Genomic DNA, 21,255 nt, shown 5'->3' on the forward strand with positions numbered 1-21,255 from the left:
TTTGCAAATTTGGACATTAAGTGAAAATAGTGAGGGATTAGAGACACGTTTTAATAGCCATCATCTACACCTACTGACAATGAAATAACTCTGTAAATATTACTGAGAGGATGGAAACCACAGCTTCCTCCTGACAAATCAGATATAATCCAATGGAGATCATCTTGTTTCAATGAAACACTGAGGAGGAGGTAAGCTAATTAATAATCCTTCTATTTCATTCTAATCTTCTTCAAAATGTCACATAAATGAAGCTTCATTGAACACAAATGTTTTGATATACACTAGTTAGAAAAATGTGAAGTAAATGAGTTGGACATCCCAGTTTTAGGGTAAAATAAACAGCAGTAAAAGAGCAACAACAGCGCCACACAGTGGCAGAAGTCCAGCAAAATAAAGGCTTTATAATACATGGTTCATAAAAGAGGCAAAAACATTTAAATATAAGATAAATGGGATTTCACCAACATCTGGAGTTCACAGAGGGTGAAGGCAGCAGTAGGTAGAGTGTGTGTGATTCCCACTAATGACGGGCTACAGGTACATGCCATTGATGAGATAATCTGACTCTTCTGTGGTGAGAGGACGAGTTTTCTTCAGCTTGTGACGGACAAGTCGTAGACGGCAGCCGATCATGAGGAGCAGGAGGGCCGTGATGAGGATGCCGAGCGCCAGCAGGAAGACGGCGCCTGTAGGAGGGAGTTACACTCACTCAATCTGTGTTTCTGCAGTTAAAAGACTTCAGTGCACATATAGTTTTGGTCATAAAAACACACTTGTATAACTCTATAGTGAAGGTTATGTTATTTCTAATCAGATATTTCTTGTACATTTACTTCAAGGTTTGAGTTTGAGCATTGTGTTCTAATTAGCCCTATGGCGCTCCATACTGGTATTCACTAACAGGAGTGGAGTTCATACTGGATTTATTAACTCTCATCAGCTCATCGCTGATGTTTTTTAACTGACCTGACTCGGGGCCTGGATGTCCTCCAATCACTGGAAAAGGTTTTAATAAACTGGTGTCATCTTTAGAGGAAGCTTCATCAAAAGTACAAACACACCCAACATGAGGAATGAACCTTTGTATTTGTGTTGCTGTTTCATCAATTGTGCACGTGTAAAATTAAATGGATTTACCAATCTCAGTCTGTTTGGTGACCGAGGGTGCAATGCTCGCTGGTCTGATCTCTGCACCTGAAACATATTTAAATGATTATCCAATGAGGCATCACAATAATCAGAATCTAAATGACAGCTATAGGTTCTGACCTTTGTGGATGCACTCGCTCACACAGTCGGCTTCCTGGAGGAAGTTGTTGTGGTTTCCCTGGCAGCCTCCATACAGGAAGTGCTTGCACTCTCCTGCGTCGTGGTCGTAGTACCAGCGTGAGAAAGTGCCTTTACAGGGTCCCACCAGAGGAGCTGCAGCACATGGATCTGACAACATTCAAAGAGGGTAAGCAGAACAGTCACCAACGTTGCACAAACGTCCAGTGAGATCACCTCAGCTGCAAAAACAGGCCAATCGTCCTAAAGGTGGCGCTACAGCAAACATCTAAAACAGTGGTTCCAAAATAGGGGTACAGAAGCACATTGCAGGGGGTTCTCAGAAAAAAATATTTAAAAATATTTCCTAGTTCCTTTTTAGGCTATTTTTTTGGACAAATTCATCACAAGCTAACAGTGCCATTGCTCAATAAAATACTATATTTTCTTGTCATTTATTCAAACAGGATTATTTTATACTGTAGAGGCCATTGTATGGCACGTTTGACACTAGGAGACAATAATTAGCCACATTTTTACAAAGGATACTGTGTTAACTCACTATTCAAGTAATCACATAAAAGTTGCAGTGGTATTTGGATTTGTAGATGAAGCCTTAGGGAACCAATGTTCAGACACATTTAGGAGAACACGCTGTTCCACAATGGAAAAAACATATGAAATAATGGAGAGGGTATTTGTGATAAGAAGAAGGGGTACACATGATTTGACAAAAATGCAAAGGGGGTACACTGGACAAAAAAAATTGGGAACCACTGCAATAACAGTTTCCTAACTGTTTCTCAAAGGGGGTACATGTATCCTAGTGGTACACTATGGCACTAGAGAGAGAGAGTGGAAAATAAACAAATTAAAATATGAGGTTTATAATGTTTATTTTTAGGTAAAAATGATAATCATAATAATGATGATGGAAATTACTTTGATTAGAACATGAACTGAAAATGGAAAGGTCAGTCTTGGTTCCAGACCAGGCGGGAGATGACGGGAAATGATTAAAACTATAGAAATAAATCTATTGAGGAGCCACTAAATCAGTGTATTTCAACCTTGGGGTCGGGATTCCATGTGGGGTCGCCTGAAATTTCTGAAAAATTTTAATTGACCTTTGAAATGTTTTAATTATTTTATTTTTTAATTAAAACAACACACAATCTTAAACAACTGTATTTCTATACTTTTATTTTGTGAAATATAAATCTAGTTAGACTAAAATGCAGTAAAAAAAAAAAAAAAATCTGAGCTCAAAGCCATCAAAAACTAATTCAAAAGTTGTTGATATAAAAATGGGGTCACGATCCAAAACAGGTTAGGAAATACTGTTTCTTTCCACTTATTTACAAAGTCACTCATTCATTGCTCATTATGCTCTATAGTTGTTTTTAAAAAGCAAAATGTTGTAGTCGGAAAAAGGGGGAACTTGAATTCAGAAATTATATATTATTTGTTAGGAGTTAGTTGACTTAACTGTATTGTTATTTAATTGTTGGCACTGACACTTATAAACACTACATGGGTAAATTGCAATAAATTGACTTAGTTTTGGAGCAAAATGTTGTTTTTTTGAGAAACAAAAGCCAAATGCTTGATCATTTTACAGCCACATTTTCTTTCATTATTTTTTGTTTAAAAATGCAAAAAAAATGTATTCGATTAATCGATTTATTGATCGATAAAGTGCTAGATTAATCAATTCCAAAAAGAATCGATAACTGCAGCCCTATGCTAAAGCTAAGCTAGCATGGCCAAGAGCCATTGCGCAGCTGTTGCAAACTTGTATTACTGCTAGTGTGGAATTATTCAACAATATTCACTCATCATGACAGTAAAATAGACCATCCTCAGTCAATCTACTGCAGTAATTCCTCTCTCAACCAGTAGAAAACACCTGATTATGCATGAAAAAAAAAAAGAAATACCGTCATACCGTGAAACCGTTAAAATTTTTAAAAATACCGTGATATACATTTTTGGTCATACCATCCAGCCCTAAACTGATGTAAAATTCCCGTTAGGTTGACACCTTGTTTTCGTCTTCCTACACTCTGTTTTTTGCTCAGAATTGTTTAATTTTGCCTAAAATTGCCTGGCTCCAACCATTGTTGCACAGCAGCTATACTTTTTTTTTATTGAAGGAGACATATCATGCATTTAAGTCCTTCCTTTTATACATATAAATCATACAGTTGTGGTCTATATAAAACGGAACTGCAATGCTTGGGTCTGAATTCCTCATAATTATAGCTCCACAGGCCCCTTTTCTGCCCCTTTTCTGATGTGCTTCTGAGAACAACTCGTTTTGGTGCGGTCTCTTTAAATGCAAATGAGACACTTTATACCCCGCCCCCTCTCTAGGTTGCAGAGGTGACACTCGGTTCAACTCCACCCTGTTCGGCCATTTTTGTAGTTTGATAGAAGAGATACGATTATTTAGCGGTGCAGAAAATGTTTATTCACACGTTATTTACAAAATGTCAACAACAGAAGACTTGTCCATCCAACCTTACATGTTCGAGCCAGAGTCGGACCCAGCGGAGCGAGATGAAAATGAAAATGATGAACCTAACAAGTGAGCTAACACAAGTACCGAGCTAACACAAGCACCGAGCTAACGCTAGCGCCAAGCTAACGTCACGAAATGCATTTTAATACAGTCTTTTCGGAGACAAAAATGGCAAAATGAAATGACTTGAAATGAAATGACTTGAAATGAAATCACTTAGGCCATATCATCAAGGATCTAAAACGAGCACACAGCGCTAACATACGAAGACGGTGCAACTGCTAATGCTAACAAAACAATGACAGGGACGTCTTATCATCACACTTTTTAGCGTTATTTACAGCTTACCGAAGTCTTTCGGCAAATCCTTCTTTATACTGGCGAAGCAGTCATCCTTGAAGTGCTTCGAGCACACAAAAATGACCTTACCCACAGATGTGGGTACATTTCTGTGAAAAATAAAACCAGGCACTTCGAAAAGGTTCTGATGCTGGGAGACGGTGTAATGAAGAGTGTGGGTTACTACATCCAACAACCGAACATTTTGACTTATCCTCTCGTAACTTCTGCATCCTGGAGCTTGGACTACAAAATAAAAGCGAGAAATAAAAATGGCGGATTGCTCGAAGTGTTGGACCTAGAGTCGATGTCCTAATTTGGCAATTCCGCTGCAAATACTGACGTTATTGTTCAAAAAACGTAATAGAGAATAGAAAAATCGAAACAGATTGAAAAATATGACTAAAACAGAATATAAAGATATCAACGGAGCACCTGAAGAGACTAATTTGAACTTTTCTGTACTTCTAAACACTCTAAATATACAACAAAATGCATTTAAAGGCTAAAAAAGTGGATTTAGCATGATATGTCCCCTTTAAACTCAATGAGTAATAGAATTAATCATTGTGTGTCAGCAGCCTATACATATGATCTGTCAGGATAAGAAAGAAGTAGTTTTCTCCTGAATCTGCTCCCTGAGCAGTAAGTCTTTAAAAGCCCAGGTAATAAACCCTCCTCAGGGTGATCCAGGATCACATATCTGTGAACACTGTGGAGCTTTGTTCATACAACTTTCCCACAAACCACAGAGTGACCTTGAGCTCAGTGCTGTGTCCATCACACACACACATCAAAACTTCATTGCAGAGTAGTAGCGGTAAAAAGCCTCAATCTGTGTTATCAGAGGAGAGAGAAGCTCACACAGACCTTTAATTTACTATCAGCTGCTGTTTTAACTACTCTCACCGTGGCTGACTGAGACTTCCTGTCCGCTGAGGCTTTGAGACACTGCAGCATTGCTCCTGTCCTGTGGTTGGATGAAGGTTTTACTGGAGCCAGCCTCGGCCTCGCCTGAGGCTCGCTGAGGAACTTCCTGGGAGTGAGCCACTGACTTTCTTCCACCGTCGACTGAAAAATACAGGAAAAGAGCTAAATTAGTGTTTAAAAGGCCAACAATTAATTTCCCATTTGTATGTATGTATTTGTAATTCATTCATGTATACTGCATTTGCAACTCGGGCTGGTCAATAACAGTACAAATCACATCATACAAGTATTTAATATTATTCATAGAGTACAGTCAAACAGTGTCCATCTTTACAATGTTTCCATATATCTGAAATATATATTTCACATCTTATTTTGTATTAAAATACTCATTTTATTACTTCTCAGAACAGCATGAAAAGCACAATTAGATGGATTACTGAGTGCGTCCTAAGCCAGACCTGCCCATAAACAAGACTCACTACAGAACTTACTCACACGTGCTGTCCCTTAGAGGAGAAAAAGTCAAAAGTGGCACATACTGTGCAGCTGTTTGTTAATAAATGAGCCTGTGGAGCATTTTTCATCAGCAAATTTAACCCATAATTGTTTTTCTGGTAAGACTTTATCGAGTTAATTATATTTGGATTAATATCGTATATCGCCATTTTGAGAAAAAATATTGAGATATGACTTTTGGTCCATATCGCCCAGCCCTAATTGCTACATATAATTTTTGCTTTAATATAATTTTAACATTAATCATTATTAAATAGTATTTTTCTATCAAATTATTTTTAAAGTCTGAACATCTTCTACATTTTCCTCAACTCACAAAAGCATAAACAAAGGATTTTACGTACAGTTTGGACAGAAGTCTTCGTCAGAGCGGTCTGGGCAGTGCTGCTTCCCGTCACAGGCGAATGTGATGTCAATGCAACATCCGTCATCACACTTGAACTGATAGTTAGAGCAGTGACCGGTACACACTATGGAAACACACACACACACATGCACGCACGCGCACATTTCTATCTGAGTCCTTCATCACTGGGAAGTGATCCTGGGGTGTGGTTGTCACCTTCTGCTTGGTGTTTGGGGGCCAACACGGTGACGGAGACGTTGTCCGAGCTCTTCTGTCCTGCTGAGTCAGTGACCGTCATCTGGAAGGTGTAGATGCCTTCCTGGAGGCCGCTGATCTTCAGCAGACCTGGATGTGTCGCCTTTCACACAGAGAACACATTGTGTGCATTTGTACATCTACGTAGTTGTTTTAGGTATACTTTCACATATTTTAACAAGGAATTTTCCAATTCCAAAAAAATAGTTCAACAAATGCAAATATTGTTATTTATTAATTTATTTATTAAAGGGACAATACATGTTCATGAACATTTAAATACATTTTTCATCTCTTGTCAGAATACACAGTCACTTAAAGCTGATATCCGAAGTTTCTGAGAAATCTATGTTTAAGTATGATTCTTTTGAAATGCAAAAAAATACCTAACTAGTCTTTTACTATGGTCTACTGCCAGTTGTCATTCATATACATTATGTATATAAGTCCCTACTTCGTCCTATAGACCCCTATACAAATGGAAGCAATCGCAGAGTATGCCTAGCCAATAGACTTCGACTTCCTGGAGCGAGGACTGTCAATCAAAGTGAATGCGCGTGCTGCGCAAACTGTGCACGGAAACGAGGCAGCGCGTCTCAAACAGGTATCATTCAAAGCAGCAGAGCGTAATGGAGGAGCGCTCCAAAACTCCAGAGTTACCCATCCCACGATTGCCAACGTATAAAGCTTCTGCTAAAAGACAAAAGAAAAGTCCGGGTACAAAGCTTAACGTCTTCGTGACCGCAACAGAATTTATCTTGTAGCTGTTTTTCATAGGTGGAGGGTAGGAATGTGCGATATTTTATCATTTATGATTTATCGTCAAAAACATTCTCACACGGTAAGAATTTGTCATCCCACGATATAAACGATAAATTCCCATGTCGGAAATTAGTGAGGGCCACGTGCCATTTGTCCCTCAATTTAGCCAAGAATACCCCAAAAAAACCGTGTTCCACGGACTAAAACTGCCCCTGTTTGTTGTCAACTTATTATTCTCTGGAGCATAACGTTGTTTACAGAAGCTCTGACGTGCACCGCCACGGCCCCCCGCACACACCGCCGTCTGTTTGTGTGTCAGGTGTTCGTCACGGCTACACGACAACCATCCAATAAAAGGAACCGATTCAAGTTCCTCTGTCAGATCCACCCAAAGTTCCACAAACACGGGGACAGAGATGACCCTGTAGCAACGATTATGAACTGGAAACTCAACTAAAGCAAACTATGCTAAGCTAACCCACCGACACACAGACTGGGCTAGGAGCTAAGGCTAACCACTCCATATAAAGAATAATAGACCAAATAGAAAGAACACGTCTTACTGTCATAAAGCCACAGAGAGCCACCGACTTGTTTATGGTCAGAGAACACATTGTGTTCCATACACTTGTATGGAAGGATAAAAGGTAACACGTTGTGTGAAATAAATGTTAGCATAAATAATAATGTCACTATTCATTCGTCCCAATTTGTGAAATGCAATATTTTCAAATTATATTTCACGTGTTCACAGACAAAGTTGGTCCCATTAGACTAATGTAACTATTGAGATTATAACACCTAAATATACTGAATGATTAAATCATCAACTTGATCTGGTTTAATTATAGGAAATCAGAGAGTTATTCATGAACCATAACTTTATGTAACTCATTATCAGATAAAAATCAGCAGCAGTAACACGAATGGAGTCATTTTTGCTTTTCATGTGCTTTTTTTAAGAAAATAATTTTATTTCAAATGAGGAAATAAATAAATTACATACAATAACACTAATAGAGCGATCCACATGCACTAATATATTCCATAAAATATCAGCTCATGAACTCTATGAGTCAGCCTTTTGTGTCTAATGTTGGTGTATTCACATTTATTTGTTTGTAAAGAACCTGTTCACACTAAGTTGTGAATTCTTTTATTATTATTTTTTATTTACAGTTTTTTTTATCGTGATTTTTATCGTTATCGTGATAAATACCAGAAATTATCGGGATATTTTTTTTTTTTTGGTCAATATCGCCCATCCCTAGTGGAGGGACTTGCTGCTTTTAAAAGGATTCTGAATGGACCAGGATTTGGTGGCATTTCTTATGGACAGGTATAAACATGTTTCCATCAAAAGTTATGGCACTAACAATAAATGTCTAGTTTGACAAAAAATAACAAAGTTATGCGACTTTGTTATGTTTTGCAATGCACATGCACAAACATAGATGCGTAGCTTCTGGTAGATTGACAAGGGAGGATTAGAGCTGTTGAAGGCGGAACATCAAGACGTTCTCTCAGAAAACCTAGGGCTGCACGGTTAATCGATATCGAATCACAATCGAGGTTTTGACCACTGCAATAACGTAACCTCAAGAGGCTGAGGTTTTTTTCTTCTGTCTCTGGCGTTTCAGTGATGTTCACCAATCACAATGGTAAAGCCTTGCGATCTCAGGTTCAGCTGGAACAGATAAAAGGTCTGAGTTTCCATAAAGCAGATCCTAAAGTGTTCAGACAGATGCTCTGATTCCTCCAGATGAGGGCCCTGTCCACATAAAACCAAATACTTTTGAAAGTAGATTAAAGCTGCACTACTTGTTTCTTGAACCCTGACCCCCACTCTGATAATCCATCCCAGTCTCCTCCTCTCTGGAAATGCACGAAATTGCACACGAGAGCTGAACGTGCACTACTGGTAAAACACGTCACCATGCAAAAGGATGCACACAAAATATAGGAAAATGGAACATTAGATTACCTTCTAGAAGGAAAACAGCCACTAACTAACTTCCAAAGTTAGTCCATGACTGAAAACAAGTTCGCACCATGCACGCGCTTCACTATATATCGCGGCAGCCAATGAGGAGGCTCCTTCATGGGCTCTGCTCACCCCTCCTTTCTCTAAATCCTGTGATTGGATCTGGAGGGGGTGACCGCCAAGATTTTTTTTCCTGGGGTTTTATTAAATAAAATACTTAATTATAAGGCACAGACAGCACGCAGACGTATGATTTTTTCAGAAATTTATACTTTTACGATATACTATATGATGCTAATAAGAATCTTTTTTTTAATTAAAGAAAATAATTAGAGTACCCCAGCTTTGATGTGTTTTGTTAAATGTGGGGCAATTTGAGCAAGAATATGTTGTTTGACAGTCACATGACTTCCTTCATTTATTATTTTAGCAGTTTATGCAATTGAATGAATCAAATGTAAAAATCGCAAATTGAATCGCAATATTGGTCCGAAAAATCTCAATTCGGTTTTTAGTCAAAATCATGCAGCCCTACTAAAACTAATGAGAAAAGTGGGAATAGTTATTATTTATAACTTGTGTCTGAAATCCTAACATATGAACTTATTTACCAAGTCAAATTCCTTGTACTGTTTTTAAACTGCACTTGGTGAATAAAAACCTTTCTGATTCTGATTTCTGATTGTCACTCATTTTCTACAAGTGTTCTGCTTGGTTGAAAGATAACTTTAGTCTCTGTTGACACACTGAAGGATTATGGATGTCCTGCCCTTATGTTGACTTAACTAATGAAAACACACAATGCATTTTGGCTCATTGTGGACAGTTGGAAGCAGTTTAGTGTCCAATTTCAAAAGGAGAAAACAACAAAGCGGTTTGTTTGTTTCCATTTCAATCACAAAAACCAGCTTCATGACAGATTTCGAGAAGGCAACACTGACCTTCATACTGATGGCTGTGTCCCCCTTAACTAGAGTCCATTCGAAGTGGTTGATGCCCTGGTCATCCACGCTGTCGCGTCCATCCAGCACGGCCCAGTCTGTGGGCAGCTGGATCACCACGTCCTGACCAGCATCGCTGCGCGGCGGCTCGTCCACCTCTGCAGGATCAAGATTTGATTTTATTAGTGTATTTCCAGGGTCATTAAACTCAGGGAGAAGGGCTTCCTAGATTTAATGCCTTTTTATTCTGTTCACCAACAGATAAACCTGTCTTTGTACCAGTCCCTTCTCAGATTTGAATGCAGTATTAATAATCTCAATCACTTGTTCAATAAATACAGCACATTAAAAACTCTGCATTCATTTTCAGTCAGAGGACAACATGGTCACCACAAAAGTATGTATAAATGTGTGATACAGTATTGTGCCAAAACTTGCATGTATCATATTGCAATTTCTGCTCGTTTTTGTTTAGAAAATACAATAACAACAATTTTGCACATCTACATGGATAGATGATATGGTATGTAAGGCTCTGACAAAATCCAAGCAATAAGTGACAGATATCAGTCTCTGCAGGATCTCCACTTTAAATTTCCATGATTTTGTGGAATAATTGGTGGAAAATTACAGGATTTTGGAGAAAATGAAGAGTTGTTTCAACAAGTTTAGATTGCCATCATGTGATATAAGCATGGGGGAAACGGTGAGCCGTACAAATAACGTGGCGTTTCTTTGAATTTGTGTATTTGGAGGGACTGAGATATCAACAGCTGAATTAGTTGGTAATTTACACAATGACCAAATGGGATTCCAGATTTGGTCCCCAGGCCTCGAGTTTGACACGTATAAAGTATTCAAAGTCCTTGTGATGAGTCTCACTCTCACCTTGTGGTTATCTAATATAGGCTTAATTGGCTTTCCATATATATATATATACATATATCACCTTGTGTGATAACATTGACCAAGCATTTCATACATTAATGCAGGGTTTTGAAAAAATAACAATTTTTTCCCCATTTGTTTTAAAAAGTGTAGAAATTAATAGAAACCTTGTACATTGTAAATAAATAAATAATTGAGAACAGTACAAACGTAGCAAAGACTGATAATTGTCGCTGTGGTTTGATTGTGTTGAATTAAAAAGTAATAAAATAAACCTTGTGGTTCCTCCTCGCCCTCCAGAGCAGGGAGTCGCCCAGAGCTGCTGTTAGTCCGCGTGTAGGTGCTGAATCCAGGCTGAGGGGCGAACGAGCAGACGCTCCTGCCCCGGTAGGTGCAGTTGAACAGGTAACAGCTCAGCCGCCCCTCCTGCATCACGGCCACGGTGCAGTGCGGTATCGAGCAGCAGGCGTGCATGCATTCGGTCCATGTGGACACCCGCTCCGGGGCCAGCAGGAAGGTGGCCCCCTGCTCGATGGACACCCGGGTCCGGATGATGCGCTCCGTGGCGGCGCTGAACTCCCCCACGCAGGTGTCGGATGCCTCGACCGCCCTGTGTGCCTGGTCTTGTTGGAGTTGCTGGCGGAACTCCTCCAGTAACTCCTCCACGCCGGAAATTTTAGACTTTAGGTCGGAAATCTGCGAGGAGCGGCTGTAAACGCCCTGCGTTAGGAGAAGCAGCGCCGAGAAACACAGCCATGGCCGCGGATGCTGTAGCGAAGCCATAGCGCTAAGGCCTCACACTCCTCCTCGGTATCCGTCACGGTCCCTTAATGCTCCTGCATTAAACAAAACTAAACAAAGCTCCTGTAGAGCGACTTTAAACCAACATTTAATAACAATAAATCACGACTAACAACCAGCGGCGGAAGTGACTGCTCATCCTCTGACGATGCTGAAAATCTGCTGTTGTCATGGCGACGGGAGGCGGCCACTGGAAGCAACCGGAAACAGCGACGTCACAACAATGGCCAGGGTTTTCATTCAAACTCCTCAGTCTGTGGGCCACATTCTGCTCGATTTATTATAATATCATCTAGATTTAAAAGAGATCCTGTCTACTGTCTAAACTATTAAATACAATATTGAAGTTGAACAAACGCCAACTATATGCAAATGATTCTGTAACAAATATCTAGTGGCTTAATAATTGGTCTTTTTACTAAATAATTAAAGCTTTCGTTGTCATTCTTTATAAGTTTAAAACCATACCTAAATTATCCCAATATACAAAGACATTAAAAAACAGAATTCCCTGAAGCTTATAAAAACAATGACAAAGTTGACATTTTCTTTTAATTAATGGTGTTTTTAAGGTTTCATGTCTGTTCAACACTGATTCCCCTTTTGGATAACAATAAAATAACGTAAAGAACAGTTCACTATTTAACTTCTACATTTCTAGCCGTACATTCTTAGCAAACTTATTGCTTTGATTGGTTTCTTGCAGATAAAAGCACTACTTCAAAATATGTGCTTACAGACCAAAAGGACATTTATGACGAGTTTAAGTCGTTTTACAAGAAATTATGCACCTAGGCTCTGAAGCCAGTGATGAGGTCAGGGGTCTCATTGTTCGTCTTACCACCAGGGTCTCTTCTGGGACCATGCTGAGTCAGAATCTTCTGGAGGTTGAAGAGAATACCCCGTTTGCCCCTAATGGTCCCGTTTATAAGAAGCCTGCTGCTTTCAATGCTTATGAGTTTGTTTAGAACCATTAGTGTGAAGTTTTTGAGGGAAAATCCACGTGAAGTGGTCTGAAATGGATGTTATGGATGGTTTTTCCTTAAGTTTTTTTTTTTTTTTTTTGTGTTGTGATGATTATTTAACATATCCTTCCAGATCATAAACAGGGGGGAATGTTATTAGAATTATATTCTGTGTCTTATATAGTCATACAAGTTCACATTGATTAGAACAGTGTTTTGTGATCTTTAAGGATCGAGGATATTTTCCAGGATTCAAGGTTAAGGTGGAGAAACATCTTATGTAATAGGCTTATTACATAGACATACGGTAAAACAATGTTAGCCTTTTCTGAAGATAACATGTCTTATGGTGTTCAAAGTTCCTTTGAAAACTCCTCTTATCAGGACAAGATTTGAGACTTCCATCTGTAAACAGACTCAGGTTGTATTTCTTTTGTCCTCCTTGATTTACCTTAATAAATCAAGTCATTATTGCAACTAAGAAAGCATATCTCGCATTTTTCCTCTGTGTGACTCTTTTGGTTTTTAAGGTACAGCCCTTTTGTAAATTCCAGTAACACTCCCGTGGAGAGCTTTTTTAATGACCTTACACTGCCCACTTTGGAAGATCCAGATATAAATGTGTTGGAAGTGGACGTTACACTGATTGAAATAAGCAATTCTCGTCAGAAAATACAATCTGGTAAAGCACCAGGCCCAGACGAGTGTCCTATTGAATTTTAAAACCATTTGCCTCCAAACTAGTCCCATTGTTGTTAAAAGTTTTTAGAGAGACATTGGAAGAAAGATTCTTACTTGCAACAATAACACAAGCTACAATTTCATTGTTACTGAAAAGAACTAAAGATCCACTGCACTGTGAATCATATCATCCCATTCGCCTCCTTAACTGCAACTACAACATTCTTGCAAAGGTGTTGGCAGGATGACTTGAAACAGTTTTCCCAAAATTGGTGCACACAGACCAAACAGCCAGGGTTTGTTGTGGGAAGACAAATTTCCAGCAATCTTTGACGTGTGTTCAATAATATTTACCAACGTAATGATATTGAGCCAGAAGTAGTAATCTCTCTTGATGTGCAGAAAGCGTTTGATAGAGTCAAAAACTATTTTTTGTTTAATATACTTTAAAAAAAAAAAAGGGATTTGGCCCCATCTTCTGTTCTTGGAATAGTATTTTGTATGCAGCACCTCAAGCTTCAATCAGAACAAATAAGGTTGGGATTAACTTTTTTGCTCTTTCCCGACAAGGCAAGGTTGCCCGTTGAGCCCCTTTTTTGATATTGCTATTGAGCCCCTGGCAATTATGATGAGGGAATCTGCTCAACCTTTGGGAATACGAAGAGGACAAACTCATAAATTGTCCCTCTATGTGGATTACCTTCTCCTCTTTCTGTCTGATCCACAAACCACCATTCCTGTTGCACTTAACCTTATACATAAATTTGGATGGGTGTCTGGGTACAAACTAAATCCATCCAAAAGTATTATTTTTCTAATGAACAAGAAAGCTCAACAATTTGATCTGCGAGGTTTCCCCTTTACAACTGACAGTCACAATTTTACTTACTTGGGTGCAGGGGCGGATCTAGAAAAAATTCAATGGGGTGGCAAGAGGGGGGCAGGGTATTGCCAGGTACCTTGCAATGCGATATATTGTGACTTTTTTTTGCCCGCAATAACCATATTATCGCGATAATCAATATATTGCGGGAAAATAAATCCTCAATTTATCACAATAATTGTCACTGAAGAAATTCAGAATTTATTGGCTGCACTAAATACATTTCACAGGAATTACAAAACATTGTCAATTTCAGATGAATGACAGCCAAGTGTATACAGCGTAGTGGCTCTTCTAGTCACATGTCCTTGTGTTATGTTTACGTCTTTAAGGGAAGACTGATACAAAGTAATGCTTCACCAAAATATTGTTCATGTTTGTGCAAATGAACTTTAAATCATTAAAAACAAAATGAATGCAGAAAATACTCATTTCAGTGCTAATATTATCAACTTCTCTGTAAACATGGACACATATCAGTGCTGCTTAACAAGCACAATGATGAAATCCTCTTCATTTCTGTAAGATTCACAAAGTAGCTTCACCATGTTTTTTTTGACAGACATTGATTTATAGACGCACAGAAGTGAATGGACATGAACCTCCTAGCCAATAGCTGGTTAATATTTACTGTAGTGGAGACTAACATCCACACAGAAAAACAGCTTCTGTCCATGAAAATAAACAGGATAATTGTCACATCCATCACAGTGAAGAACCATACTGTAACATTTAACAAAGTGTAAGACTTGGAATTGTGTGAGTTATAAAAAGTGTCTAGTAGTTTTATCTAAATTACTACGGTGCAATATGTTTTTAATTTTAGAAAAATATGGCTTTAAAAAAGTTGTTTTCACTGTAACAAACTGTAACCAGATGGGGGAATAGTGTCACTGACATGTTATTATTATTTTAACTTTGACATGTTAATGATGCCACACTGTAATATAACTAAGTATAAAAACTTATTTTGATGAATTTGTGTAAAACTAAAATAACCACACGGTTTATTTGTTATTTTGATTTGGTTTTAAAAGGGAATAACCAAAGAAAGAAGGGTACACAGATTATGATGCTCCCTAAACGTGTGCACACACACTCACATCAGTGCACATTGCCTCACACACACTCAAACCTACACAATCCGAGAACACACAAGCTGCAGCGCACAAAACACACTAAAACGAGCAAAACCTGTGCACAAATACTCACCGATGCCTGAAGGCAGTGGAACGTCAGAGGGGAGAGAGAGTCTGAGACCGTTACTACGTTTTGGAACGACTTTTTTCTTGTTGAAGTGATACAAATGTTTGCTCACGGTAAACGCGTAAGGGTTGGCAGCTATGTTTTTACCTCTTTCCTCTCGTGCGCCAATGTAAACAACGCATTTCCGTGCCGCTCTCACGATACTTCCGCGTCTTCTTCGTTGGTGTTTTAGAACGTTGGCTCTGCAGTCAGTTCTGCGCCCGTGTGCACAAATTAGGGTGGCAAGGCTTTGTTGTGGGGTGGCATTTCAGAATCAGAATCAGAAGAGCTTTATTGACCAGGTACAGTTTAGAACAATACGAGGAATTTGACTTGGTAGTTGCAGTGAAAGAAGACACATCAACACACCGGAGCAGCCTTTGCCACCCTATGCCACCCCAGCAGATCCGCCCTTGATTCTAAATAATTAATTACTTCATTGACGATTTCACACGTTTACAATTAACCGGAACAATAATATGTTTTTATGAATAGTAAAGAGAGGGGTAGTCACAAACTGACAATTGTGAATTTATCAGATACTAATATCAGAAGTACTATAATATAAAACGTAGACACATGCACTGTAATGATGGCCTTCTGAGGACTGTCCCTTTAAGGGCCCCATGGTATCGTAAGGTCAGAGTTGAGTCAGACCTGTCTACTTCCTAATTTGTGCATAGACAGAGTTTTATGTTACTTTTCTGTTACCATCCCGTCTGAAACGACATAGAAGCAGTGTTTGAGCTTCCCCTGCTTACAAAAAACGTGCAGTGTGATGGTAACTACTTGTTTTGAATCCTGTTTATAACATTATCGACCCACGGAGACCTCTGGATCTCTACAGTGCGCACACTCACACACTACGCACGTACTCATTCACTCGCACACAGTGACATTCTGAAGCCAAACCATTTCCATTTTTTAATTTATTTATTATTTTTTTAACTAACTAACTCTTCATTCGACTCTGTCTTACTAAAGACCTATGCCACATGACGTCACAGGTCACGTGATATACAAGCGTCAACTCAAGTCTCTCTTGCGCATGTGGTATGGGCAATACTAACTAAAGGTGGAGAGGGAGGGGGGCAACGACACAAATTTTGACACATTTTTGAAAATAGTTCATTATGGGTGAATAGGGAAAAAAGTAAGAGCAACATAAAAGGCAAAAAAAAAATCAGAATTTTACGCCGACAACCCATTTTTGGAGAGCATCAGCAAACAGGTTAGTTTGACCATACTTTGACCTAATCTGCAATAGCAACAATATAGCACTCCAGTCTAACCCGTAACAGAATGTCCTTCAACTAAAAACATTGTAATATCGTGGCCTTGTTTTGCCTGTCAGCCACTAGCTTTGAAATAAACGTCTTTTCAATGAGGAGTTACTTATTTTCTCTCCTTTTGCCAACACGTGCCAATGTACTTGCTTGTCTCTTGACTGACGGTGGGAGAGTTTGTTAGTCTGAATTTTAGGGTTGTTTGTTTTTTAGCACCTGGGCTGTGTTTGAAATGGCACACTAACGTACTACTCATTCTAAGTGTGATGTCAAAATGAGGATGTAGTGCGTTAGCATTAGTATGAAAAGAGTGAGTATGTGAGAAATACCTGGATGTATACTATATCGGGATATTTTTTAAGTATGCACGGTGGGCACACTAGTCATACTCATGATGCATTAGCAGAATGTAAAATCGTGCTGTACCGGCTTCAACCTAAAAGTCAAACATTCCCTTTTCCAAACAAAAGCATCTCTTCTTGTCTTCCATTAGTTTTTTAACACTTTTGAAAGTAGGGCTCTTGTTTTGAAGTTAACCAGAAGTTTCATTAATAGCACAATTGCGGATCGCTGAAAATCTCAGATTTTCACATTTCATTCTCGGAATTAAATCTTTTTACCCGTAAGTGAGTTTTATGGATCAAATGACCACATGTTGATATTCTACTTGGTCATTTTTTAGCTTAAAATGTTTTCAGAACTTTCAAAGGTGGAGAATCAATGCAGATATTTAGCCTCTGTGTGCTTCAGGTTTTTGTCATTGTAGGTTTGAAATGCTTCTTGAGAAACTTGGAAGTATACTTCAGTGGGAACGCTCATCATCCTAATGATATCAAAATCAGAAAAAACTTGAATCATCTCCATAGGGCAATTAGAAGGCAAAGAGCGACATAGAAAGAAAGAATAATAATAATAGAAATGAAAACAGCACTGGCAATAATAATAATAATACCCATCCACGCAGAAAGACAAAGATGTTAGGTAAACTAGTAGTAATGGTATATAGTAAACACTACATTGAGTTTGTATACTGTATACTCCAGCATGTGCCATTTCAAACAGCCCAAGACTTTCCTGGGACAGAAACCAAGACAGAGATCAAGACCAGCCTCCAGTACAGCACTACTGATTCCCATCAACAATCTCTAAGCAATCACACAAATTGATCCAATCCGTTAATCCGAGACAAACTGAGATTAAATAAAACAAAGCAGCTTGTAATAAAATGGGTGTGGCTTTAATAGGAGGACAAACTCTGCCATGCTCCAGCCTCATTAGATCTCAGATGCTCAGTAGGTCTGGGCCTGGTTAGTAGTTGGATGGGAGACCACTGAGAATTACAGGTGTCACAGTGGGGTGGCAGTCATCCCAGTGGTATCTGTCATTGTGTCCTTGGGCAAGGCACTTCACCCACATTGCCTAGTATGAATGTAGTGTGTGTGAGTGTTGGTGGTGGTTGGAGGGGCAGATGGCGAACTAGGATGCCACCAAAACATCTGGAACTGATACCCTCCTCTGCAGGATCATGGGCAACTACAATGGAACGGAACATAAAATGACAGAGTGATCGACACTCTGTGGTGTGTTTTACTATAAAAATCTCTCTTTAGATGTTCATTTTTTCACTCTGATTCTCAGACTCATGTCAAATTATTTTTAGACCACTGTCCTCCTGCTTCTGGAGGACTCACTTTATCTCACTTTAAACGTCAAAACCACAAAGCTTTCCTCATTTATCTTTTATCTTTCATTGTATTTTATATTCTGCTTAATCCTTTACTATTAGCAGCCTGGTTCTCATTGTGAACCATTGCAAGTACAGAATGTCTTCAGAGGGAACACAGAAAAAGCCTCAGAGCACATTTACACAATCACAGTTTGTGGCTTCATCCAGCTGTGTCCTACAAATGCAGGGAACAGTGACTAAAGATGAAATGAAGCGTTATGGAAATGCTCGTCAAACTGGCTCAACTGTGCCCTGTGTCTTTGCTTTTCTTTCACTGGTGACGCCACCACAGAGAGACAGGGTTTTGAGCTCATGAGCTGCCTCAGTCACTAGCGGCTGATTCACAAGTCCAACATATCAACAATGGCCCATTATCATCATTATCATCATCATCATTACCATCTCATGTTGGTTTTCAACCTGTACTCTTCGAGCTGCATTTTAAAATGTGGCCCGCAGGAGAAAGCAGAAATGACAGAGGAAACATAAATCATTGTGTAAATTACAGACTACCATAATTCAGTTGTAGATATCTTAGTCCTTCCAAATAAAAAAAACAGTTAGACTCCACTATATATGGAGGACTCACAGTTTCCCATGCTTATATCACATGATATCAGCAATTTTTCATCGCAAATTGTTGATAGAACTCAAAATTTTTCGAAAATCCTGCAATTTTCCTCAAATTATTCAACAATATTTTTCAACTTTCATTAAGGTTGCAAAAAGCAAGGGAACGAACTGCAGGTGTCAGTCCACTTTCTATATCTGAGTTCTATGGATCATTTCATACGCTTTTGATGACCAAAATCCTGCACGGGAAGGAAAATGAGGATTTTAAACAGACACTGTTTGATTTATTCCACATTAATGTGCAATGATATTTCTCTTCAATTATTGCTACATATTAGATGCATGTAACCAAGATATTTTTAAAGATGTGATGAAGCTATCCAAGTCATTGGTTGATGCGTGCTGTCCTTGCCGTGCAGAGCTAACTAGCTAAGCTGTTCGTCATCTCTCTGCATGCTGAACGTCTCTCCTGAGCTGTAGCTGCAGCCTCTGTTGTCTCGGATGTTCGATGAGTCTGCAGATTTTCTGCAGCACAAAACGGGGACAAGGAAGAAAGCGGGGAAATATGACACCACACACACACACACACACACACACACACACACACAAACCCTGTGAACTACAGGATCTGCACCTGGTAAAACCATCAGCTCTATTTAGTGCAGGATTCCCACTGAGCTGAGCTCACAGCAACAGATGACACACTAGATTTATCATCAGTACAGGAGGGTTTTCAAGGATGTAATCCCATCATTGGCTGCTGGAAACACTCTTTTCTTTGATGTTGCCTTGGCCTGCCAAGATGTTGGCAGTAGATGCTTTTTCCTGCATCAGGCTGCCTAGGACAGTAAATAAAGGATCACACACACATACACCTGCTTTTACTGTACATTCCCTCTTCCTCACCCTCAGGTTCCCCTCTGGACTTCTTCCACACTCCTCCTACCACTCCCTCCCAAGCTGAGCTGGCAGCCATGGCCTCAGCAGATGATCCACCACCACCTTCACCAGCCGACAGCACCACATCTCCCATCACCGATTGGAACCAGAAGCTGCCAGCCCCGTCAGAATGGGCCCTGATCAGCATCAACAGCGTGACGTCGTCAGAGGCCAACACCACGACAGCGTCACACAGGGCAGCAGCAGTGGGTCTGGGCAGCCCCGCCTCACTGCCTCTGTCTGAGCAGAGCTGGCAGGAGAGAGACAGCGGACTGGAGCCTCAGGCTGCAGCAGACAGAGTTGGAGAGGAGATGACTTTGGTTTTGCTGAGTCTGATGGAGCATTACAGGTCCTCCCTCAACCTGAGCCCCCACTCTGATGTTGCCATAGGAGCCGCAGGTAGGCCCTGTTTTACTAAATGAACCACATCAAAGTCATAGACTTGTATTTGTGTGCCAGAGCTACTGTGAGGGAGACTACAGTTTTTCAGTAAATAACCAATCTATTGCTGTTCCTGCTGTCTAACCTGAACTCTTGTCTGTCAGAGCTGCTTCGGCACTTAATAACTGAGAGAGAGGAGCTGGTTGGAGAGGTGGACTCACTGAGGGAGACGCTCAGGGTGAGGACAATCCACTTCTGTTATCAACCACACAGAACTGATTCAAACTTTGTTCAAACTACTTCTTGGTTCCTCAAGGCTGTTTTTGAAATGGCATACTCTGTACTATGCACTAAAAACTCAATGAGTATATATTGTCCACTATTTACAATAAGTATGGTTAGGAGGATTATGATGATGACCCATCCCACTGAAGTATACTTCCAAGTTTCACAAGATGCATTTTGAGCCTACGACAAAAACTTGAAGCACACTGAGACTAAATATCTCCGTTGATTCTCCACCTTTGAAAGTTCTGAAAACATTTTAAGCGAGACAGTGACCAATTAGAATATCAACATGTGCTCATTTGATCCGTAAAACTCACGGAAACACATTTCATGTCGACATTTCAGAGATTTTCAGAGACCCTCCACTGTGCTACTGACAAAACTTCTGGTTAACTTCAAAACAAGAGCCCTATTTACAAAAGTGTTAAAACTAGTGGAAGACAAGAAACAATGTTTTTATTTTGAAAAGGGGATGTTTGATTTTTACCTTAAAGCCTGACCAAAGACAATTCTACATTCCGTTCACAATGCTATTAAACATTAAATAATACAAAATGAGGACAGATTCCATGGCTCAGGTGGTAGAGGGGTTGTCTTCTGATCCAGAGGTTTGGGGTTTGATCCTAGTCTATATTTCAAAGTGTCATTGGCCAAGACGCTGAACCAAAAGTTTCTCCCAGTGGTTGATTAGCACCTTACATGGCAGTTTAGTTCCATTGGTGTGTGAATG

The 21,255-nt window shown here is 39.5% G+C and overlaps 1 protein-coding gene across 1 annotated transcript; it reads right to left on the minus strand.

The window, feature by feature from the left end:
- Window positions 1-30: 30 nt before the first annotated feature.
- lrp11 (low density lipoprotein receptor-related protein 11) lies at window positions 31-11,736 on the minus strand. The gene is made up of 9 exons (XM_028439229.1): window positions 11,033-11,736; window positions 9,870-10,027; window positions 6,144-6,285; window positions 5,926-6,051; window positions 5,042-5,203; window positions 1,273-1,440; window positions 1,141-1,197; window positions 970-1,041; window positions 31-689 (listed from the first exon to the last, which is right to left on the minus strand). The coding sequence occupies exons 1-9, from the start codon at window positions 11,538-11,540 to the stop codon at window positions 535-537; spliced, it is 1,548 nt and encodes a 515-aa protein (XP_028295030.1). The 5' UTR covers window positions 11,541-11,736; the 3' UTR covers window positions 31-534.
- Window positions 11,737-21,255: the final 9,519 nt, after the last annotated feature.

Source organism: Gouania willdenowi, chromosome 24 (genome assembly GCF_900634775.1).
Source record: "Gouania willdenowi chromosome 24, fGouWil2.1, whole genome shotgun sequence".
NCBI classification, from domain to species: Eukaryota; Metazoa; Chordata; class Actinopteri; order Blenniiformes; family Gobiesocidae; genus Gouania; species Gouania willdenowi.